General features: G+C 30.5%; 1 protein-coding gene across 4 annotated transcripts; it reads left to right on the top strand.

Moving 5' to 3' along the window:
- Positions 1-7: 7 nt before the first annotated feature.
- LOC134706230 (natural resistance-associated macrophage protein 2-like) lies at positions 8-25,447 on the top strand. 4 transcript variants are annotated; one of them, XM_063564978.1, is made up of 15 exons: positions 8-127; positions 2,685-2,878; positions 4,241-4,363; positions 4,785-4,950; positions 5,700-5,760; positions 6,369-6,507; positions 7,106-7,261; positions 8,696-8,854; positions 9,393-9,440; positions 10,492-10,524; positions 10,941-11,060; positions 12,334-12,557; positions 13,681-13,837; positions 14,670-14,720; positions 22,839-25,447. In XM_063564978.1, the coding sequence occupies exons 2-15, from the start codon at positions 2,702-2,704 to the stop codon at positions 22,941-22,943; spliced, it is 1,719 nt and encodes a 572-aa protein (XP_063421048.1). In that variant the 5' UTR covers positions 8-127; positions 2,685-2,701; the 3' UTR covers positions 22,944-25,447. The 4 variants fall into 4 exon arrangements, with proteins under 4 accessions (XP_063421048.1, XP_063421050.1, XP_063421049.1 ...); XM_063564980.1 differs by lacking the exon at positions 22,839-25,447 and adding an exon at positions 16,067-19,365; XM_063564979.1 differs by having other exon boundaries at positions 19-43.
- Positions 25,448-26,192: the final 745 nt, after the last annotated feature.

Below are 26,192 nucleotides of genomic sequence, written 5' to 3'. Positions count from 1 at the left end.
AATTATTAATCACCCGATCAGGTGCCCGTCTGCATGTTCAAAGGTAGATCCTGTATTTAACTGGCGCTGCTTCCTAGTAAAAATCTCGACAAAATGTAATATAGTGATTTTAAATTCAGCTATTCAGGTATTGTTATGTTTTAATGGTATTTAAAGACAAATTACAGAATATCATGCAATTTATAAACCTTTTTATTTTGACTTTGAGTGTCGTGTCATGACTGTCAGTCATTAGGACATTAGTTGTCTAGTTCACTAGGTTTAAACGGAGTGTATTTGTCATTAATGTATTAATAGTTTTTATTATACTTCACGCTAAAATGCCATATTTTGATTGGCTAAGACGAGGGTGTCATTTTACTCTATCACATGGCTGAGCGGGTGACAATTTTTTTTAATGTTACCCTCTCGTTTAGACCAATCAGAAATCGATAATTCATAGAACAATGAATTGAATTTACATCAAGGAATTAAATACAATGCTTAAGTTCTACGTTTTGGCTCAGATTTTATTATCAACTGTTAAAATAAATAAAATAAAACATCTTGCTTGACTTTTTTTTTGTTTTCTAATGACCGTAACGTTGTTATGAACGTGACGTCATACAAACTATTTTAAAATAAAAGTAATCTGTAAAAGCCAATAATGACAGGACATTCAGTATAATAAATTAAATAGCACATAGCTGAGAGGGTGATAGAGCAGATTGGAACCCCTCGAAAAGGCATTGTCAACCTTGGCTTCGCCGCGGTTGACAATGTTTTCTCGGGGTACCAATCTGCTCTATCACCCTCTCAGCTATGTGTTATTTATATATTGATACACGTGAATTTTTATTTTCATTATTTTGACTTTCATATATGATTTTATTTGTGTGTGCAGCATTTGTATTGCATATCAACAACAGACACTTGTTTAATGAAATGTCCATCTATTACCGGATATCACTACAGTACACAATACAATCTGTGCTACAGATTATCATTAATAACAATCAGTTTTGTATACAGAAAATAATTTCTGAAGTAATTGAAATTGTAATTAATTACACTACATTTCTAAAGTAATTATTTACACACTGTCATCATGGTCATTGCAAAAATAATTGTAATTCTAAATTGTAATTGATTGAGTTGCAAAAGTAGTTGTAATTAATTAAATTGAAAGAGAAATTGTAATTAATTCAGTTTCAAAAGCCATTGTAATTGTAATTAATTAAGTTACAAAAAGTAATTGTTAAATTTGATAAATTGATTGATAAATACATTTCTAAAGTACTTGTAATTGTATTTTATTACAGTTCAAAATTAACAGTAGTAATTTACATTTCTAAGTTATTGTAAATAATTACTCTGTACAAAGGTAATAATATTTTATTTTAATTGAAGCTTTTTTGTAATTGTAATCCATTTATAATTTATTACTTTTAATTGTAATAATGACCACATGTCTGAAAGATAAACTTGTTTTATATGTGTTAGCTTTTCAGCTCCAGTTATTACTGTATATTTCTCGGATGTATATGAAAACCTCTAAAACAAGAGATTGAAGGCATACTTCAAATGCACTGTTTGTCAAATCTAAAGTTTGTGGAACTATACTGGTGCATAAGGCAGAGCAGAAGGTCCGAGACCACAATTGTCGTCCCTTGATTTTCGTTGTTCACGAATATAGTCCCTAGTGTTAACAGTGGGTTACTTGCCATTAATTTTTATACCCCTTCCAAATTTATTTCTCCATGTTTAATGCCTCAAATTGTAAGAAGGGGGGTAAAATTACACTAAAAAAATTTAAGTCCAGAATTTTAAAGGAAAGTAGTGATTTGGTCCAGGTGAAAAAGGTTTAAAAATAGCACTTCCGAAGCTGTCAAAAGATTTCAAGATGCCCTAAAGAAAAAATTGTCCATATTTTGAGTTAGAGACGAAGTTTTCTATAATTTTGATATAATTTGTCCCAAAAGTAGTACAACACACTGTAAAAGTTTCATTGAGAAAGCACAGGTGGGATTTTTTAAATTTTCATTTATGTTCTAAAAGAAATGCACTACGAATTAATTGTGTTCTCAGACCAGAAGGGGGCATTATAGAGAGCCGTGGTGTAGTGGTTTATAATAGTGCATTGGACTACTAACTCAAAGGTTCCTGGTTCTATTCCCGTTTGAGATAAAAATTTCAGGACCTCAATTTTCGGCTCTCCCTTGACACCATTTGCGAGTATGGTCTTGAGGAAACGATGATAGTCCTTCGGAAGGGGACGATAAATGGCTGACCCGTGTTAAGAAAGAGCCATATCTCTTGCACATTAAAGACACCCTTGTAGAATTCGAAAAAGAGTAGGCTAATGCCGCTACAAGGCAGCACTTGCACCCTCAAAGTGGAAAGGGATTAATATAAGTTGCAAAACTTGTTTCCCAATCCACTATAAATAAATATGTTTTAACTATCATCCATATATAGTTTTAAATTTTTCTATGGATGCAGATGTAATAGTCCATGGATTGCAATTAGCAGGGCCCACTCGCCAATGGCCCCTTAAATTGTTGTGGGCTACTTTAATTTCAACTTTGTATAGAACTATATTTTATTCCAAGGCTACAAAATTTATGCTTTTTGCTACCATGCCAAAATTCAAACTTTAATAACTGAATACAGTAGGGGATAACATGTTTTTTCTTCTAATTTAGATCTGATGTAATAGATAATGGCAGATTCATCAGATGTGATTGAGAGGACTGATCCTGGGAATGGAGATGTAATGGAGAAGAATGATTCTGGCATTGGAGATGTTCCACAGGATGGAGAAGAGGAGAAACAACATTTTAGTTCTGTGGCATCAACATACTTTGACCAGAAAATCCCAATACCTGATGTTCCTCAGGTAAGAGAAAATTCCTATACCAGGCCTTGAAGCTCATAGGTCCTTATGTTATTAGACCTATGGTTCGCAAATAGTCAAAAAATAACATAAGAACCTATGAGCTACAGTTCCGCAGCTAAAAACTTTGCTCAGTGCTCGGAGCACAAAAATCCTGCTCGAAACATGAAATCCAGCAATTTGATTGGTTAATTTTCGAGTCTGAGTACAAAAATCATGCTCGAATGTTTTATGACCTGATACCTGATGTTCCTCAGCTAAGAGAAAATCCCAATACCCCATGTTCCTCAGGTAAGAGAAATCCCAATATCAGATGTTCCTGAGGTAAGAAAAAATCCCAATACCTGATGTTCCTCAGGTAAAAGAAATCTCAATACCTGATGTTCCTTAGGTAAGAGAAAATCCCAAAACCTGATGTTCCTTAGGTACGAGAAAATCCCAAAGCCTGGTGTTCCTCTGGCTCAGGTAAGAGAAAATCCCAATACCTGATGTTCCTCAGGTAAGAGAAATCCCAATATCTGATGTTCCACAGGTAAGAGAAAATCCCAATATCTGATGTTCCACAGGTGAGGGAAAATCCCAAAACCTGATGTTCCTTAGGTACGAGAAAATCCCAACACCTGGTGTTCCTCAGGTAAGAGAAAATCCCAACACCTGGTGTCCCTCAGGTAAGAGAAAATCAAATATATCTAAAAATTAAAAATGTTCAATCTCAAGCAGTCATTGGCAAAAATCTAAAGGCAATCAATAGAAATCTGTTCAGACTTATTGAATATTTTCCATTAGAAGTTGTATGTATAAAGTAAACAGATTTGAAGAGTTTTGCCATTGATTTCAAAAGTCTATATGCTTGATTTTTTAAGATTGATTGTTTTAATTTTTTCAAACTACAGCAATTGTGTTATCATGGTTATATGTTCAAAACATTTGATTGATTTTAATTTCTTTGTGTCTGATGCATATTCATAATAACATATTTTTAAAATATGTAATAAAAAAATTGAAATCAATTTTATTTTAAGTTAGTAGGATATAAGTCATGAACACACTTATATTCAAATTAAAGACAGTTTTTGATCTTGCTTTTACTTTATTTATCTTGTTGAAACATCTTCATCTAAGTAATTATAACATTTTTGACTAGGTATTTGCAGATCATAGATATGGTCAGCACAAATTAGAAAAGATAAAAATTTCCATTAGAGTTACATTTCTGGAACAACTTAAATGATTATATGCTGAGAAGGCTGGGTACATTATATATAAGATTATACATACTGAATTATTTAGACATCATTTGGAATGTCAAACGTCTGACACCAGCAAAGAAAATTACCATCTAATATTTTGTATGCTTTTTTGTAGACACGTTTTAGCTTTAGAAAGTTATGGGCTTTCACAGGACCTGGTTTCCTAATGAGTATAGCATATCTTGACCCTGGAAATATAGAATCAGATTTACAAGCTGGTTCTGTTGCTAGATTTAAAGTAAGTTATGATTATCTCCCTTGGATGATCATCCTTTCTTCTCTAGACTCACACAATTTGTTTATAATTTTATATGAAGACCAGTTTCCCTTGTAGTTCTTTGACAATTGGTTCAAACTGCTGGAAAGATTTGAAATTGACTGTTAATGATTTAAGAACATAATTCAAAGTTGCTATTATTTTGCTCAAATATTTATCATGAACTTTGAAGTATCCAGCAATTAATAGACAGACAGTTGAAATTTGTGCATTGGACATCTTTCACCACTTATAAATCATTTCAAATTTAATTTGCCTAATCCATTGACTTCCCTTTAAAATTGTGATTTTTTTTGATATGTCTTAAAACCCTTTTAATAACTTTTCAAGTAGATTTTAAAAATAAGCATATTTATATCCTAATATTTCTTTTTTTATATAGCTTTTATGGGTGCTGATGTCTGCTACATTTCTGGGATTGTTGATGCAACGACTTTCTGCCAGATTAGGAGTTGTGACAGGCTTTCACTTGGCAGAAATTTGCTATAAAAAATATGCTAAAGTTCCTCGTATTATCTTATGGGTAATGATAGAGATAGCTATTATAGGTAAAGTTTTATATTATATTACTGCTGAAAGATGTCTTTCAAGCCATCTTATGACCTACTCTTCCAGTCAAAGTTTCAATGATTTCATAGCCACTGTTTATTGCTTTATATTTTTGATTGATTGAAAGAGAAATAAGTTTTAAGTGGTATCGACATGACCTGAGGTAATTACAAATGCAATCCTTGAATATGATTTTAATCAAGAACCCAAATTGAATACTTTGAATTATCTCCCATCTTAGAAATTACACCTCATCCAAGTAACAGATCGAAGATTGTAAAGTTTAAATTGCACGATTTCTGGTGTAAAAAAAATCATAATGGTGAGATTTAATGTTTCTTGTCCATTATATAGAAAAAATTTAAGCAGAGGGATTATTCTAATTTTATTTTGAAATTGAAGAAGGTAAACGCCCCTGTTTACTGTTAATTCGTTTATTATTATGGATAACAATTTTTGTGGATTGAAGAAAAAAGGCTTTCAAAGATATGTGATTTTGTGGATTTGTCGATGTTTGCATGCTAGCCTATAGAAAATTGAAATTTGTTGAATATATAAATTTGTGATGCACCTTAACCCATAGACTCTTTGAAAATTGATATCCCACAAATAATAATGAATCTAGAGTTCATGATTAATAGAAAAAGTAGTTGATTTCCCAACAGAGCTCTCCTATTGTCTGACATCATTTATCCAACAATTTTGAACCACAGAATATGTAAAACTTTTCAATCTTAATTTGTTTTAGGTTCTGATATGCAAGAAGTTATAGGAACAGCCATTGCATTTTATTTACTGTCTAATGGAAAGTAAGTTATAGAATTTGCATCACTATCAAAGCATATTAATATATTCAGACTGAATCAGTTCAATACAAAATGTTTGAATACTTTTTTCTCACTTAAAGTTAGTAATAGTTTTTCACTTCATCAAATATTTGTCTCAAATCATCAATGGCAGTTTTACTTTTGCACAAAAGGTTGAGGCAGTATTAAGAGTAAATCTGGTGTCCACAAATGTGACATCCATGTCCATTTATATGTCTCCATGCAAGTGCACAAAACCACCCAGTTCAAAAAAGAAACAAGGGAAAATCATTAATATAAAAAAAAAGAAAGTAAAGGTGCAATTACCCTACACTGAAGAACCCCAAAATTATCTCTTTTGAAGCCATTTCTACATTATCTATTATTCAATTTTACATTCTTTTTGACAGAGACACATTTTGTCAAAATGATTTGAATAGAAATATTAATGGTTTATCATATGAAAGATTGTCAACTTATAGGTTTAAAAATACTAAAGTTATCATTGGGTGGTTTTGGATGTTTTTTTATTTTGATGCTTTAAAACAATATTGTGCAAAGATAAAATTGTATTGAATTGTTATCATGACCATGTTTTTTGTATGTTTTAGAATACCATTGTATGCTGGTGTATTGATCACAATTTTTGACACTTTTACATTCCTGTTTTTGGACAAATTTGGATTACGTAAATTAGAATTTTTCTTCACATTCCTCATTACAGTGATGGCAGTAACTTTTGGTTATGAGGTATGTTTCAAAAGTATTGTTCTTATATATATACTTAAATTAGTGAATAGGATAAGTGACTTAAGTCTAGCTCAGTTGTCAATTATTAAATTGGATAGTAATAAATTTAACAAAGTGATTACCATGCATAGTAAAATGAGGAACTATATTTGGCATATTGAGTGATTGTAGGATGGACCTGTCCATCTGTGAGAGTTCATTTGAGTTTGACCTGATTTTCATGCTCCATTTTTCAATGACAAGATTTTGTAGCTCCATATCTCAGATACATGTACTTCAAGCAATTGGGCTAATATATTTGGTGTATGGTATTGATTGTAAGATATATAAATTTCCATCATGCATCATTCCCTAGACTGGCCTTCACTATTAAAGGGACTTTTTTTACCTGGCTGTGCAGATTGTGGATCTAAACACATGTAATAAGGTGTAGAACTTCTATGATTTGTTAATGATTTCTGTTTCAGTATGTGTTGGTTGCTCCAGACCAGCCTGCACTATTAAAGGGACTTTTTGTACCCGGCTGTGCAGATTGTGGATCTAAACACATGTAATAAGCTGAAGAACTTCTATGATTTGTTAATGATTTCTGTTTCAGTATGTGGTGGTTGCTCCAGACCAGCCTGCACTATTAAAGGGACTTTTTGTACCCGGCTGTGCAGATTGTGGACCTAAACAAATATTACAAGCTGTAGGGATCATTGGTGCTATAATCATGCCACATAATATATACCTTCATTCTGCTCTTGTCAAGGTAGGTTGTACTTGATTACAGGTAAACAGAACTTCAATTATCTCAATACTCACTTACATATATAGTTCAAAGGATAAATTTTCAACACAAATCATATTGGTTGTGGTTGTAAATTTTGGGCATTTAAAATAGACAAATAATGGAGCATTTATCTTTATGGAAACCACTTCTCTCTCATGTAAATAGGATATACTTGTACAGACTGATATATATCAGAAGTAAATAATTTACCTTTGGGTAAACAAAAATCACTTTGGCGCGTTCATTTTAGGCCTATAAATCTTTGTAATTTTCCATACGTTTTTATAATTAATTCAGTGTAACGAATTTGCACATGTCTAATAAACTTTTAGTTGCATATGTAAAACTTCATATAAAATAAGAAGATGTAATGTGATTGCCAATAAGACAATTATCAACCAGAGATCAGAAGATGTGGATATAAGGAATTATAGATTACCATCTGCCCTTCAACAATGAGAATAACCCATATCATATAGTCAGCTGTAAAATGCCCTGATCTGAAAAATAGAAAAACAATTCAAATGAGGATTTAGGTGGAAAAGTAAAATATATGAACAAATTAAAAGTCAGCTGCAAATTGCTTAACTCCAAACTTTGGAGTCCAAAGAAGAGTAAGAAGCACAAAAAGATAAGTCATGTTTTTCCAAACTACAGAATCAATCCATACACATCCAATGGAGTTAGTTTAAAGACGTCATAAACAATCTCAGAAATGTATGGCCGTGTGCAATGGAAAATGTAATTAAGCAGCTATAACAATAAAGAGTACTCATAACTGTACATTATGTATACAGATTTTTATATAGATTAGACTGTTGGTCTTCCCATTTGAATGGTTTTACACTAGTAATTTTTTAGGCCCTTTATAGCTTGTTGTTCAGTTTGAGCCAAGGCTGCATGTTGAAGGCCATACCTTGACCTTTAATGGTTTACTTTTATAAATTGTGACTTGGATCGAGAGTTGTCTCATTGGCACTCATACCACATCTTCCTAATATCTATATATATATATATATATATTTAGTTTTGTTTCATTTTGTCAAATACAATATTTAAAGATTTTGCTTCAATGTGAAATTAATAACCTTTAATATTTTTAAGAAAAAAAAGGATCAATAAATTCACATGGATCTTATTTATATCTACCAGCTTTATGAACAACATCAATATATAGAAATTAGGTTGTGATGGCATAATTTTCATATGAATTCTTCAGTTATAGTCTACTTTTCAATCAAAGTAGGTAAACCAGTTGAGTAAGGAATGGCTGATTATTTTATTTTGTTATAATTTCAGTCTAGAGATGTAGATAGGACAAAGAAAGAAGATTATTTTATTTTGTTATAATTTCAGTCTAGAGATGTAGATAGGACAAAGAAAGAAGATTATTTTATTTTGTTATAATTTCAGTCTAGAGATGTAGATAGGACGAAGAAAGAAGAAGTGAGTGAAGCCAACAAATATTTCTTTATAGAAGCTGCCATCGCCTTACTTGTCTCATTCATCATTAATGTCTTTGTTACGTCGGTTTTTGCTGAAGGATTCTATGGCCGCCGTCCTGAAGATATAGTGAGTATTAGTTGTCCTACTTACTCTACGACAAGAAACTCAAGTTTAGTAATTTCTTAAGCTTTTTTACAAATTTTTATAGAATAGAATATGAAATATAAGCATAATTTCAAAAGTAAAATTTAACAAACTAACTTTTAAACATTGATAGATTTAGATTTATTATTATGTTTTATGCATAAAAGCGAAAGATCCACAAGTCAGTGTCAATGGTACCCCTGAAAGTTAAAAGAATATGACAATTATAATATAAGATATAAAAAAGAAGATGTGGTATGATTGCCAATGAGACAACTATCCATAAAAGACCAAAATGACACAAACATTACCAATTATAGGTCACCGTACGGCTTTCAACAATGAGCAAAGCCCATACTGCATATAGTCAGCTATAAAAGGCCCTGATAAGACAATGTAAAAAATTCAAGCGAGAAAACTAACTGCCTTATTTATGTAAAAAAATGAAAGAGAAAAAATGTATAAGATGTATATTTGTAGCTAATATTAAAGGATTGATAAATTAAAATTTTACTTTCAGTACAATAAATGTTTAGAAGAAGGGAATCCTTATGCATATTTATTTAATGTAAGTATGAACAATGATATAAGTTGTTTATTGTCTTGAATACCAAAAAGTTCATCATTTACAAATTTTGATATGTTGGATGCCGTTAAGTTTGGTATTGAGGATTTTGAAGTTTGCTGTTTAGAAGATATGGGCCTTGATTGATTGGAAAACATTACCTTATGTTATTTCAATGTTTCAACTTGAATTTTACATATTAAGTTTTTTGCTTAATTCTTTGGTAGGAACAACATAGACAATGATATTTTCTATAAGGTTATGTATTTCTTTGACAATCAATTGAAAGGCTGCCCTTTATGTCATGGTCTAGCATCTTTTAATTAATTAGCAATGTTTTTGTCCATAGAAGTGTCTTTTTCTGAATTTTTGCCAACAGGAATATTTTTTTTATATATCTCCTGGGAGTGAAAAATTGCCAATGAACTTATGACAAGCTCAAACAAAATAGCAGCATAAAACCTTTGGTTTAGTGAACGCTACCTCTTGTATAAATAATGTTAGATATATTTAGCATGCACAATTCATGTAGGTATATTAACCATTTCCAAAAATACATCCTTTCAAAACTATTATCATCAAGATTTGTTTACATTAAAGAAGTGTTGTGTCATCTATTGATAAGGGAAAGGTCAGGTACTGTGGATTCATTTATTTTCGTGGGTATCAATTTTCGTGGAATGCTGAAAACTTGTATATTCGTGGATATTAGATTTCGTGGTTTTGCCAATCTCTGTATACAAGGCCTAATGAATAGATGTTATTTGTTGATCATTTAAAATCGTTGTTCACCTTTTCCCACGAAATCCACGAAAATTGGTATCCAACGAATATTAATGAATCCACATTATTAAAATAAAAACAAGATGCTATGACTGAAGATGAGACATCTTTCCACCATAGACCAAATGACATGGATGTTAACAACCACCCTGAACAACATTCTCTTTCTGTTTCTATTGTGTTCTTTATTTAAAGCTAATGTATAGATTAGTTATGTAGAGTATACTATATAAGATGAAACTTCAGCTATAAATATTTCATCCATTTGTAGGTAACAGAGGTCCAAGTTGATATTTATAGAGGGGTATGTATAAGTTATTATCTTTACCATTTCAGCAATGACAGCTTGTCCCTTTAAAAGTTTTTAAATTTTCTCTGCAATGTTTTTTAGTACTCGATATTAGCAAAGGTTGTGTAAATTAAAATAATGTTAGGCTAGCATAAACCTAACGTATTAAGAAAATAAAATCTTTATCAGCTGTGTGGCAGAATTTATGAACACCATGAAATGAACTTTCAAGAAAATTGATAGAGGGTAGCCATGAGTCAAAATACATGAGAGAATACCAATTTTTAGTGTCAGATTGTAGGAAATGGAGAAATCATGCAGAAAGATACCCTTACAAAAAAACACCATGAAAATTTAAAACAACCAAAATATGTTCATACTTATTCATATGAGTAGTTTGCACTTTTAGTCAACACACTTCTCGATTTTAGGGTGTGTTTTTAGGATGTCAGTTTGGGATAGCAGCAATGTATATATGGGCAGTAGGAATTTTAGCAGCAGGTCAAAGTTCTACTATGACAGGAACCTACACAGGACAGTTTGTTATGGAGGTAAGTATACATACGTTAAAAGAAGACGGACATGTTTTGTTTGTTGTAGTTATTACCTTGACCTTGATTGAACAGGTCAGAGGAGAAGTCTTACTAATTATTTATAGAGAATTTTGGTATAGCTTTTTGTATCTAAAGCTTTTGTTCTCAACCTTATACTGATGAAAATCTGTATATTTTTAATTCATTCAAATGTATCTGATGATTGCTTCCAAAAAATCATTCATCATGAACATTTTTGTAGTTTATAACAATTAAAAATTGAATGCTTCTTTTTGTAAATTTATTGGGGTGTAAAAGCGTTGACTGAAGAACATTTTGTATGAAGCGAGGAAGCGCTTCATTCTAAAAATGTACGCACGGTCAACGCTTTTACAACCCTATAAAGTTACAAAAAGAAGCATTCAATACTTATAATTACCTTTTTTAGCTATGATTATAAAAACACGATTTTCATGAAGTTAAATTTTTAAATTCACCTGTGCACTTTATTGTGGGACCTCGTGTCATCATGAATGAAATGTTATTGTCTCATGCAACTGCTTACGGAATAACATGTGATGTGCAATTAGCCAATCAGAATAACGTATTATAATGAAACATACATACAATGTAATTATATAGGGGTAACAAGTAATAAATGATGTCATAAGAAAGTTGAAGCTATTGATAAAAAATTGCAGGTTTTCTTGTCACATTTTTTTTCAGCAACTACAAATCAGACCATATTAGATATTAGATACAAAGTTTATATTCACTTATCTACTTCTGGTTTGCAGTATACCTATGATATTAATAAGATGTGGTGTAATAGGCTATTTGCCAATTCCTGAATTGACCCTGTAATTAGAGATCCCTAATTTGGTTGTCTCCCTTATGACAGACACTATTTTTTATTTACAATTAAGAGCTAGCAGACAGATCAAATTTACCTGTGCCTTATTTGCGTAATCTATAACATTTTTAAATCTTTTAATTACATTAATTTGTTTAGCTTTTGACATCAGAAATTATTTTTCATGAAAAATTAGTTACCGCCAATACATCACTTTCAATTCATCATGATTTGCATTGGCAAAAGGGAATCTTGTCTGGTATGGAACCAGTCTACGATTGACAAAGGGAAGTAATTTGTCTAAAAAGTGTGTAATAATACAATCAAATCGGTAATTGGCAAATGGACTATTGCCAGTTAAACATCTATCCACACAATACTAAAGGTTATTTTTAGGTTTGACACTTTATAAAAAATTTCTTCTGTATGTATTTTCAGGGTTTCCTAAATTTAAAATGGAAAAGATGGCAGAGAGTTTTATTGACTAGAAGTATCGCCATTGCTCCAACGATATTTATATCTATATACGAGGGTATAGAACAGTTAAGTGGTATGAATGATCTCCTCAACGTACTGATGAGTCTACAGTTACCGTTCGCACTGATACCAATTCTAGCTTTCACAAGCTCTTCAAATATCATGGGAGATTTTAAAAATGGGATGTAAGTATAAAGAGGTGAAAATACTGGTGATTCTAAATATATGAATATTTAATGTAGATACTTCGGTACAAATTATACATATTATAGAAATTTACAATAGTGTAAATTGATGTTTTATAGCTAAGTAAACAAAATACAGAAAATAAAATGAAATACAAGTATTTGAAACACATAAAGAGGGCATTAGGTTGTCCATCTGTCTGTTTGTATGTTTGTTTGTTACTTTTCCTCAACCAAATTTTAGGAAACTTATTCAAGTACAAATATATATTTGAACACATGAAGAGAGGATTGAATTGTCCATCTGTCTGTCTGTCTGTCTGTCTGTTGTCTGTCAGTGCATCCCAAAATTAGTTTTTGTTTTCTCTAACTTTACTTTTCCTCAACCAAATTTTATTAAACTTATTCGAATCATTTTTACTGTCTCGAGTTATGTCCCTTTAAAGGTGGAAAAATTGACAAATTTGCATTTTCCTTTGCCACAACCAAATGTTCTGTAACTTTCACATAATGCTTATTACCACCAACAACAGGTCAAGTTTATGTGTGGCATCACTTTTGCTGTTCTCCAGTTATACCCCTTTATAAATAAATAAATTAAAGCAAATTTACAGTTTCCCCACTTTAACTTTACTTTGCCTCTACCAAATGTTATGAAACGTTTTAAATAATGTTTATTACCACCTAACACAGATCAAGTTTGAATTTGGGGGCTTTACTCTCACTATTCTTCTGTTTTGCCCATATGTCATTTGATTGTTTTGTTTAGTTGTAAATTAAGTGACAAGATGGTATTTATTTTTAATTAGAAAAAAACCAACATTGGTGTTTAATTTAAAGAAATTAACATTGATAGAATATGTGATGCTTTTACAGAACCTTTTTACTGTCTAATGTTCTGAATATACACTATGGTTTGAAGTATGAAAGAAGGCCTAAAATGATTTTGTTTTCTTTTAATGCACTTCTGTAAGTGGGGGATATCAAGTGTATGGTAAAAGTAAAATAAAGTAAATATTTGTAAGAGAGGTTATCCATACAGACACGTATCTTTGTAACCTTTGTGACGTTGTGAGTTGTGATAGGAATTATTTTCTATGACTAATTTCATTATATTTTGTAGAGTAATGAAGATAATATCTGGTGTTTTGGCATTAGTTGTGATAGGAATAAATATGTATTTTGTGGCAGTGTATATACAAGAGTTACCGCACCATTGGGCTATATACCTTGGTGTAGCTGTACTTATACTCCTCTATTTTGGATTTGTTTTGTATCTGGTAAGTAATCTAAAAATTATTTTTAGAGTTAGTTTCATTTATTGATTGAAAAAGACATGTACCACAAACATATTTATTTTGGGAAAAGTGACTCAACCTTTTTGGTTGATAAAATAAATAATGGAAACAGGGAATTTGTCAAATAGAACAATCTGACCAAAGACCATCACATAGCCACGAATGGGTCTCTCACTTCAAAAACCGTGTACTAGTTCAGTGAAAATAATGCAACAATAAACTCAATTAAACAAATAAACCAAGTTTAACATAAAAAGCAAAGGCCAGAGGTTCCTGACTTGGGGCAGACACAAAACGCAGAGGGATTTAACATGTTTTATGATACCGCCCCCTACACCTCTAGGTATTGAATAAAGTACTAAGGATGAGTACAACTTCATGTTAAAGTTTTTTGTCGAGGTAGTTTTGATGAAGTTAAAGTCCAATCAACTTGAAACTTACTACACATGTGCCCTATGATATGGTCTTTCTAATTTTAATGCCAAATTAGAGTTTTGACCCCAATTTCACGATCCACTAAACATAGATAATGATAGTGCGAGTGGGGCATCTGTGTACTATGGACACATTCTTGTTTTCCAATACAAAGACCCTATGAATGATATACTAAATCTGATACTCCGTAGTGTTATATTCAATGCCTTTTGCCGAGCTTTCTGAATACTGAAATTTTTGAAGCCATTTATACATTTGATTTGATGGTCCTTTTGTTATTAGCATGTTTAGGGATATTGGTTTCATTGGAAATCATACATACAATATTACCTTGACTTGTTTTTATATAAAACATTTGTATTGCTTTTAATTATTTCAGGTATGGCATTGTTTTGTTACCATGGAAATAGAAATATTTTCTAGAATACCGGTAAGTAAATAAAATATCACATAAATATTTTTATATAAATCACAGTTTAATGTCCATCATCACTACATGGGAAAGGTTTAACATATTAAAAGGAGAATCGCATGTATTATATTATTTAGAATTAGTATTAGTCCTTGAAGATAGTATTACCAATGTTTGTAATTTTGGAATACTAGAATGGTACCAGGCATGGTTCTTTTTTGTATAGATCTGTATACACTTTTATCTTTTGATTTTGTTTGAGTTGATTTGCAGATACATTGTTTTTACAAATATGAAAATGGAGTTATTTAATGCTTGCCCAATTTTAAAAGTTTGTTTCTGTTATCAGACAAATGGATGTTTAGTTCAATATTTGATTTTCTCTTTTACACTTTTTGAGAATAGAGAGATTTGATCGGGATTGAATAGAATATGACACTTTATGTCAATTCTGTTCATTAACTTTTGAAAAGTTCAACAAATTCTTATCAAATTTTTATATGTTGTTACTGATGACAAATTGGAGGTCAAATTTCATTTAGTGGTTTATGAGTTTCTTGATTGATTTGAAAATGGCACTTGGTCTTGTTTCCTTACAAGGACTTATGAAACATTCAAACTATTTTTATACATGCACAGTAGAGGAGGGGGTCATTGAGTTTTATCCTGGTCCATCTGTACTGCTGTCCGTCTATACATACGTTGTTTCTGTTCTCTAACATGAGTTTGACTTTACTAAATGTTATGAAACTTAAACACAATGCTTTTTACCATAAAATACAGATTAATTTTGAATTTTGTTTGAGTCACTTCAACCGTTCCAGAGATATGGCCCTTTACAAATGGAAAAAATGCTTTATTTTTGTTTCCGTCCTCTTTCTTATGTTTTTAGAGATATATTTTGCCTATGCATTCAATTTATCAGTTACTAAAGATTTCCTTCAAGTATAATTTGAACATGACTGACCATAAATAACCTGTCTATCTTTTATACAATGCTTATGCAATGTGTTCTGTCCATGGCCATGAGTTTTTATGCCACAGCATAAACGTCTGTCCATATGTACGAAATTGGTTTCTGTTCTTCAACTTTATTTGCCACACCCAAATGAAACTTATACACATACTTATTATAACAAAATTTGAATATTGTCTCTTATACATTTCTCAAGTTATGCCCGTTTATAACGTTATATGCAAGCAGGGGCATCTTCTAGAGACATACAGAAGTTTATTAAAAACAACTATCACTCCCAGGGACTTATATATTGTTTCTATAGAATATTGAATCCCTAATAATCCTTCACTCTTCCAAAACACCCCTGCAAATAACCTTACCCTGTTATACCTTTTCTATCCTACAGCTACTACGCAGATTTTATCCACGATACCAACTCCTTCTCTCGGAATCTAGCTCAGATCTACAATATTCTACATTCTGATATTTGCTATGATACTTTATTATTATGAGAAGATACAAGGAAGATACCAGTACTCTACTTGTGATAACAGTGTGTTTGAATAGTTCTAAGATCGATGGCTTTACTTTTGAATTTGTCATTTTGTCTGATACATCTGTTGAAAGAAAAGATGTTTTAAAGATCCAAGAAAATACAAATGTTTTATTTTGTGATATTTTCTATGACCTTACAATAAGATGACCGTCAGATAATCCAAAGACCCAAAGATGATATTTTACGTGTGATATTTCTATGGCATTATGTACAACAAGATGACTATTTGAAGTTCTAAAGATGATGTGTTGGATATTATATTTCTCTGTTATTACAATAAGTTGACCTTTGGAAGATCTGAAGGTCAAAAGAAGTTTTCAGCATTGTTCAGCAACTGAGAAAAAAAAAGAAAAAACATGGCTTTAAAAAATGGACGCCAATTAGACATTTGATGTTTGGAACATTAGTTTACAATTGTTCATTGATTTTTTTAACTCTAGATAAGAAATATGATTTTTGTTTGAAAGCACGCTTTTGTGATATTATATGTTGACATGACGATGATAAAACTCAAAGAAGAAATGTTTAATGTACATGTAACAAGCATTCTCAAGTTAATTTATTTACAAAATGTACTAAAGTAGTTCTTTTGAGATTTTTTTCCCACAAAATATCGAGATTTATTATGTAAACTTTGAATTGGGCATTAGAAATATGTAGGGTACAGATAATTGTAGAACCACTCTTTATTGATTTTTTGGGACAAAGTGAACAACTGACAGCAAAATTATGACCAATAATAAACCAAAAAACTTAGACTATTCATCATAATTCAAAATGTGGTTTGTTTAAATCAAACCATAAATTGCGACAAATATTTTTCTGAAAAATTGTGTTCTAATACATAAATACATAAATACAACTATGATATTTTTCTGAGATATGCATGATTTATATGTATCTATTTATACTTTTGATGGATACCAGTTTTACTTATATTGTGCCATTTGTTATAGATAATTAAAGGATGATATCAAGATAGTAATGTTATGATATTTATATATTATATTTATTACAATGTAATGTAATGCAATGATATTTATACATATATTATTTATATTAAAATAACTTTTATTAGATTGATAAATTTATATTGAAAAGTACAAATACTTTATCAGCTGAACAGGTTTTAGATATTTTTTCCAGCCTGAAATCAGCAGTGGAAAATAATATTTCGGGAAAAAAAATGATTGTTATTCTATGCACATATTATAAAGCAAATCTATATAATAACACAATGTGAGTTCTATAAAATGAATTTATCTGTTATTATTTTCTTGAACTTATTGATATCAACATTAGAGGGAAAGATCTCTTCTTTGTGGCATTTGTTTTGATACTTTCAGCAGGGTATACTATTTTGCAGAGTACACCTATTGTTATTAAGAATTATTGTAAGAGTAGTTGTTATGGAATTAGATGCTAAGTTACTAGTTTAAACAAGTGGTTAACTTTCACTGTGTATTATATTAATGATATTTGTATTTAAAATATTTTCATAGACTAAGTGCAATACACATATATAGACACCTTTAATAGACATATTTACATAGTTTCATGCTTTGTTTTGTAAATGTATACTTATTAGATCTGCTTTTTTGTATTGACATATTTTTGACAGCTTGTGCATTTTTTTTGCATTTAAAAATTTATACATTTATGTAATAATTTGTTATCATTTTCATTTGACTGGAAATTAGTTTTATTCTCTAAGATATAAAATATTTGTATCTTCAGCTTAAATTGTACAAGCTTAATGGTTTCAACGTTTTTATTTTTATATTCCCCTTTTAAATTAAAGATATCTAGAGGCTTCCAACCTGATTAGACCCGAATGTGATATCTGTGATGGATGTCTATTAGTTCTGAATTTGCAAAAAATAGAGATTTTTGTGAAAGTTAACAAAATCATTTTTAGAGTCAACCCAATTTAGGCCCCAAAACCTATAGCACAGGGTTTAACAAACTAAGTATTAAAGGAAATTTGTTATAACAAACACAAAATTAAAAGCTCTTTCTTGTCAACACATATGTTTTCAGTCCATAAACCCAAAGGAAATTGAACATTTTTTCATTGAATGTCAGGGAAAATCAAATTCTGAATGTAAATTGTGATTGACTTATTACGGAACCTATATAAAATATGGCTATTATCCATTGTGGTAATGGTAATTAAATTTTAAGTTTTAATTTTTATCTGAAAATAACTAATTTTTGGCTTTATTGAACCTACTTCTTTTAGCCTTTGATTTTTTTGCCCCCACATAGGGGCATTATGTTTTTCGGTCTGTGGGTCTATTCATACGTTTGTTCATTTGTCTGTTCATCATTCCATCTGTCCTGTTTCAGGTTAAAGCTTTTTTTTAAATTGTGCTCATGTATGTTTGTAGGTAAAGTAAGTCGTCTTTAATGTGAATTTTTCTTTTTGCTGAATGTGTTGGATGTAAAGTTTAACTTTTGGATGATTTACTGAAACTCATGAGGAATATGGAAAGCAATAATGTAGACAATATGGTCCAAGACCACAATTGTCGTCCCTTGATTTTCGTTGTTCACGAATATAGTCCCTAGTGTTAACAGTGGGTTACTTGCCATTAATTTTTATACCGCTTCAAAATTTATTTCTCCATGTTTAATGCCTCAAATTGTAAGTAGGGGGGTGAAATTACACTGTAAAAAATTTGGGTCCAGAATTTTACAGGAAAGTAGTGATTTGGTCCAGCTGAAAAAGGTTAAAAATTAGCACTTCGGAAGCTGTCAAAAGATTTCAAGACACCCTAAACACAAAATTGTCCATATTTTGAGTTAGAGGCGATGAAGTTTTCTATAATTTTGATATAATTTGTCCCAAAAGTAGTCCAACACACTGTGAAAATTTCATTGAGAAAGCGCAGGTGGGATTTTTTTAATTTTCATTTATGTTCTAAAAGAAATGCACTACAAATTAATTGTGTTCTCGGACCATATAATAAATGAATATTAACTGATTTAAAATTAAAGGTTATTTCACATTTAATGTTGAATTATCATATCATATACATGTACTCATATATTGTTGTCTTATTTCTTAGACTGTTAGAGTGTTACCTTCATTAACAGATTATGTGAAATTCTACTGGTGATGCCAAAATAAAAGTCTTTCATTGCTATTTGTCAATTTTTATAGTCTTTAGTCTATATAATAGCTATCTGAGTATCTCTTTACAATTTGAAATAAAAGATTGGTAATAAGAAATGCATCATCTGTTTTCATCCATAACTGAAATAATTAAAAATGACACCTTTCTCCAAACAAATAAAATCAGAGGACAAACATCTACCTTTCTTCAACAATTAGGATCATATAGTAAGAAAATCTTTCAAACGCTTCTTCAAAATAAAATGAAAAATAAACATGAAAAAAACAATAAAACATGAGGCCAACATCAACACTCAAATGCAGTCTGGGGCATGTATACCTTAACTATTTGATGAGATTATACAAGTTAATCATCAATTTGGGATGGTGGTGTGACAACAAAACAATACATAGCTTTCTCTCTTTTATATGTTATTTGGGGGGTGGCTGCCATCTGTTTCATAGAAATAACTTGTGAATCATTTGGACAATGCCTTTCTCATTTTACTGTTGACAAATGGAGGTAGATTTTGGTATTGAAGATTTTCAATTTTACCTGTCAAGAGTTACGGTGCACATTATTTAATTAGAAAATAGCACTTTATGACATTTCTGTGCAATTACTTGTAAACCAACCCTTTTCAAATTTGATGTTGTCACTGTTGACAAAATGAAGGTTAATTTTTATATAACAGATTTTGGCTAACAAAGAAAGATCTCTTTCCTTTTAATGTTTTACCTCCTGGTTGCTTTGCATCAGGGTGCAGAGCTATTAGTTTCAGTCAATATACATGCCATCTTGAATTAATAACTAATCACATGATAGATTCTGATTTGTTGCTTTATGATGCAACTGAGATAAAGCAACAGCTACTGGCTTTAATGAGATAAAGAATTTTCTGATTGGTTGCTTTATGATGCAACTGAGATAAAGCAACAGCTACTGGCTTTAATGAGATAAAGAATTTTCTGATTGGTTGCTTTATGATGCAACTGAGATAAAGCAACAGCTACTGGCTTTAATGAGATAAAGAATTACAGACTTTTCTCGGTCAGGATAAGACATCAAATGCTGGAAAATTAACTATGTGTATTTCAGTTTCAATTAACTGTCATTAATTCATGTTCACATTTTTATGCATATATTTCTCAGATAAATTCAATATTGAAATATCTATTATTAATGTGTGTTTATTTGCTTTTTTATTATACGACCGCAAATTTTGAAAAATTTTTCGTCGTATATTGCTATCACGTTGGCGTCGTCGTCTGCGTCGTCGTCAGCGGCGTCCGAATACTTTTAGTTTTCGCACTCTAACTTTAGTAAAAGTGAATAGAAATCTATGAAATTTTAACACAAGGTATATGACCATAAAAGGAAGGTTGGGATAGATTTTGGGAGTTTTGGTTTCAACAGTTTAGGAATTAGGGGCCAAAAAAGGGCCCAAATAAGCATTATTCTTGGTTTTCGCACAATAACTTTGGTTTAAGTAAATAGAAATCAATGAAATTTAAACACAATGTTTATGACCACAAAAGGAAGGTTGGTATTGATTTTGGGAGTTTAGGTCCCAACAGTTTAGGAATTAGGGGCCAAAAAGGGACCCAAATAAGCATTTTTCTTGGTTTTCGCACCATAACGTTAGTATAAGTAAATAGAAATCTATGAAATTTAAACACAAGGTTTATGACCATAAAAGGAAGGTTGGTATTGATTTTGGGAGTTTTGGTCCCAACAGTTTAGGAAAAAGGGGCCCAAAGGGTCCAAAATTAAACTTTGTTTGATTTCATCAAAATTGAATTATTGGGGTTCTTTGATATGCCGAATCTAACTGTGTATGTAGATTCTTAACTTTTAGTCATGTTTTCAAATTGGTCTACATTAAGGTCCAAAGGGTCCAAAATTAAACTTAGTTTGATTTTGACAAACAATGAATCGGTTGGGTTCTTTGATATGTTGAATCTAAAAATGTACTTAGATTCTTGATTATTGGCCCAGTTTTCGAGTTGGTCCAAATCTGGGTCCAAAATTAAACTTTATTTGATTTCATCAAAAATTGAATAAATGGGGTTCGTTGATATGCCAAATCTAACTGTGTATGTAGATTCTTCATTTTTGGTCCCGTTTTCAAATTGGCCTACATTAAGGTCCAAAGGGTCCATAATTAAACTAAGTTTGATTTTAACAAAAATTAAATTCTTGGGCCTCTTTGATATGCTGAATCTAAACATGTACTTAGATTTTTGATTATGGGCCCAGTTTTCAAGTTGGTCCAAATCAGGATCTAAAATTATTATATTAAGTATTGTGCAATAGCAAGTCTTTTCAATTGCACAGTATTGTGCAATAGCAAGAAATATCTAATTTCACAATATTGTGAAATAGCAAATTTTTTTTTAATTAGAGTTATCTTTCTTTGTCCAGAATAGTAAGCAAGAAATATCTTATTGCAAGAATTTTTTTTAATTGGAGTTATCTTTCTTTGTCCAGAATCAACTTAAATTTTTGTTATATACAATATACAATGTATATTCACTTTTTACTACCAACTGATAAATTTAAATGATCTTTACCATTCAGTGATAACAAGCAGTTTTTTTACATCTTAATATTTTATGATGTATTTAAATGAGTAGTTATTGTTGCAAACTCCATTAGAATATTTTAATTGAGATTAGTTTTGGAATAAGGGAAAGGGGGATGTGATTAAAAAATTGGGTTCAATTTTTCTCATTTGAAATTTCATAAATAAAAAGAAAATTTCTTCAAACATATTTTTGAGAGGATTAATATTCAACAGCATAGTGAATTGCTCTAAGAGAAAACAAAAATTTTAAGTTCATTAGAACACATTCATTCTGTGTCAGAAACCTATGCTGTGTCAACTATTTAATCACAATCCAAATTTAGAGCTGAATCCAGCTTGAATGTTGTGTCCATACTTGCCCCAACCGTTCAGGGTTCAACCTCTGCGGTCGTATAAAGCTACGCCCTGCGGAGCATCTGGTTTGCAATTTGCACTATTGCTTTGCTAAACAATGTCCTATACAATGTTTGCAAAAATTCATTATCTGTATTTTATAACTTCTGACAATCTAGATACACCTCAAGAGTCGTGTCTATATATTTATAATTGTTATAATTTCATACAAGTAATTTAAAAAATTTACTGAAAAGCATGGGTGTATATCGAACTGACTTACAGTACACCCATTTTAAATTAATCAATATCTAAAAATACCACATGCACACATATTACCTTAAATTAGGTTAGAGCAAAGCAATTCATATAGCTTACAATAACCCATGAAAGGGTCCCTTCTATTCCTTCCCATGGTAGGTGCCTTATTGTGTCCTATGTAATCTACAGTTTTTTTCAATTTCATCTATACATCTCGATTGACCCTCTTTGCAGAACCTGAATACACAAAGAAGTTTGTCTCTGGACATTTTAAGCAATAAGAATCAATTAATTAATCTTACATAACATTTTTCTGTTGCAGTGCCCGTCATTCTTAAGAACAGTGCCAAATGATACATATGAAGAATTCCAAGATGAAGTGGACTTTGAACTTAGTGGGGAAAGAGGGCTGAATATACAGGAATGAAATAACTATAGCCAGTGATCTTTCAAAGATACCACATATCTGTCAACAATCAGGATTTCTTATTGCTATAGAACAGTACAGATTTCTAGGTACTTAGGAATAGTAAAATCTATTCAACTTATGATTTAATGTCTTTCATGATAACTTTAATTAATGTCTGTTTGTTATTTTTCACATACAGTCATGAATTAAATTGTCGGTCAGATGGCATACTTTAAAATGAGCACAATTTTTCATGGAAGAAGACAACTACATTGAAATTAGATAAGTTATAACTGTGTGAACTGAAAGTAAAATACTCAAATCAATTTTATTTCTTTAATCAATTTGTATTACTACTTTCTTATGAATATTCAGATATTGTTGTACCAATTTATATTTTTTGTAATCATTGAGATTTTTTTTATACTCTATATCTTTGTGATTTATTTTAAAAACAAATTATGTGAACTATTTAAAATGAAGTGCATATTCACCAGATTCAGGGCTATACTGTTTATTTATAAAAGTGTATGTGTCAGAGTTTTCAAAAACTAAATTATCTTTCTCAAAACCCAACCCAAATACTTTTATAAATGTTTGATTTTTTGTGTTACAATATATCAAATTAGAAAAAAACACTGATAGTGTGTGAGGTAATCATTTAAATTGATGTTTTTAAAAATGATAAAATTCATGACAACTTTTGCAAGTTTAGTTTTTGGTTAATTTTTTTTTTGATAGAACCATTAGATTTGTCCTTAACACAGTGATATTATTACTTCAGTCTTTTGTATGTTGTACATATTTATACTATATATTTATGAGTGTTACTGCAGCAAGACCAAATATAAAGCAATTTACCTTTTTTTTCCAAATGTTACATCAAAATTTTTTTTTTAAGGGGATTTATAAAAGTTGTTTATTATTGTCCTCTAAATAAGTATAAAGCAAACGAGTGGCAATGAATTTTATTAGATATTTAATGATAAGGGGTCAAAAAATAAAGGGCATCAGACACTTTAAAGTAATAAGTAAAAGTGTATAATGTTATTGCTTGCATCACTAAGACATTACTTACATTACGGCTAAAAACTTTAGAAAATATTTTTTTGCCGAAGATGAAGTGACTTTCTGTCTTCCAAACAAAATTATGTTTCTTAGCTATAATCTTGTGAAAGGTGATAACCTGATATCAGCCAAGAAACATGCTAGAGTTTGAAGATCTATGATAATCTGTTTATTGCTGTTTTCCTACGCACCTTCAATAACACAGGCTCATGACCTCGTACATCCTTTTTCTCAGTTGTTGAGAAAAAAAATATATTATTGGTAACAGGCCTTTAATCTCAAAAAAAGATTTAAAAGAAAAATATACAAAATAGTGATGTTACATATTGTTTGTATATATATACCTTGACCCATGACAGATCGTTATGAAATATCAAAATGCTTGACTTCTTTTTAATATTCAAGTGCTTTTAGTAAAATGTATAAAGTTTATAAATGAAACGCAGAGACTTACCAATTTTGCGTAAAGACACCTCTATAAGGGCTCATAACGTACCTTCTGACATTGGCTTTAATTACTTTACAGTTAACTTAGCCATGATATTTTATTATATAACTGTGTTTGTAAGGTGACAAATTGACCTGTTAATGTAATTTTATGTAGTGAGACTATAAAAAAAGGAAAAAAAATTGTACATAGGAGGGATTGCAATCACTAAAACAGGGGATATTGAATATAAGTGACATCACAAATTTAGTTTATTTAAGTCTTCTCTAAAAAAAATACAGTACAACATATAACAATAAATCACGTCTTTTTAAATGAGTTTTTGGGAGAAATCTTGGATAATTTACATTGGTAAACATATTTTAATGAATTTTAGTCTATGAAATTAAAATTGGGCAATATTATGATGTTACTGTATTTAACTCTTCACAATGAAGTTACATGTTTTAAATGCAGTTTATGTACCCAAGGATTCATTGGGCTTTTGTTATTAATAAACAGGGACTGTCACTGAGATAGCTTTATGATAGAAAGGTAATTGTTTACAGTGAGTGCAATATTGTTGTGGAATAAAATAAATATGGTTTGGTGATTGTATTAGACAAATATGTTTATCCAACTAAATATTTAGGATAGACAAGTTTTTGTGTCCACACTTATTACACATGAACAGAATCTGCTTTTTAGGCAATAATTAGAAAAGGTGCATAAGTAGATTTAGGTGGTAGAAACATGGCATATAAGTTATTCTTTTGTCAAGAGGTCAAACTTTTCTTATTATCAGACTAAAGGTATAAACTTAAATATATTTTATTTTTATTCAATTTGATAAATTTGTAAAACTAGCATTTTAATTTCTCTTATTAATTAATATACATGATATACTATATATTTACAAGTAAAGTGTCTTTACTTTTATAACTTTTATGTTATACCATATTCACAAATGTTACTTGTTAAAATATTTCTAAGAAATAAAATTATATTTTGTTTTGGTATATCTTAAGTGTTTTTTTGCGTTATCTTTAATACCCATATTGAAGCCAGACAATATGAAGACAACATGGAATTACTGCTCGTGGACTTGCACATTTAAATTATTGCCAATATATTGTGACGTTCTGATGTGTCTGCAAAATAAATTTTGGTAACGAAGTTGAATAATTGTTTGTAATAATTTTACTTTACTGTTTGGCCTTCAACAATGAGCAAAGCCTATGCAGTATAGTCAGCTATATAAAGGCCCAGAAATAACAATTCAAATAAGAAAACCAACAACCTAATTTATGTACAAAATGATTAACAAAAATCAAATATGTGACAGTATATAGCCACAAACAACCACCACTGAATTACAGGTCTTCTGTCTTGTGACAAGCTACAAAATCTATTATATTAAAAGGAGTTATGATCCTTGGAACTGTAAGTTGTAATGGAAACTGCATTTAAAGTGCTCTCAAGCCTACATTTCTTATTACAGTAGGATATTATGACCCAAGTTTAAAAAAACAAGAAAAAAGGCTTTTCAGTTATTGCCCTTGAACATATAAAATAAGTCCATCAGTGGCCAACAACAATGATTAACATGTAGAAAAGGTGACACACACAAGACAGGATTTATTTCAGGATAAAATCTTTCAAGTCATGATCAATATCTTAAAAGAAATTTGTTTGATAATGACAAATAAGGGAAGATCATAAAAGGTCATAAAACTTTGCTAAGTGCTTTGAGCACACAAATCATGCTTGAA

Source organism: Mytilus trossulus, chromosome 2 (genome assembly GCF_036588685.1).
Source record: "Mytilus trossulus isolate FHL-02 chromosome 2, PNRI_Mtr1.1.1.hap1, whole genome shotgun sequence".
Lineage (NCBI taxonomy): Eukaryota > Metazoa > Mollusca > Bivalvia > Mytilida > Mytilidae > Mytilus > Mytilus trossulus.
The sequence above is the reverse complement of the archived record's forward strand: the minus strand, read 5'-3'. Positions and strand labels throughout refer to the sequence as shown.

Bases quoted from the DNA above. Each gene is read 5' to 3' on its own strand.
- LOC134706230 (XM_063564978.1), top strand. From the start codon at position 2,702: ATGGCAGATTCATCAGATGTGATTGAGAGGACTGATCCTGGGAATGGA. The intron at 2,879-4,240 runs GTAAGAGAAAAT...GCTTTTTTGTAG, and splicing joins CAATACCTGATGTTCCTCAG to ACACGTTTTAGCTTTAGAAA. The intron at 14,721-22,838 runs GTAAGTAAATAA...TTTCTGTTGCAG, and splicing joins AAATATTTTCTAGAATACCG to TGCCCGTCATTCTTAAGAAC.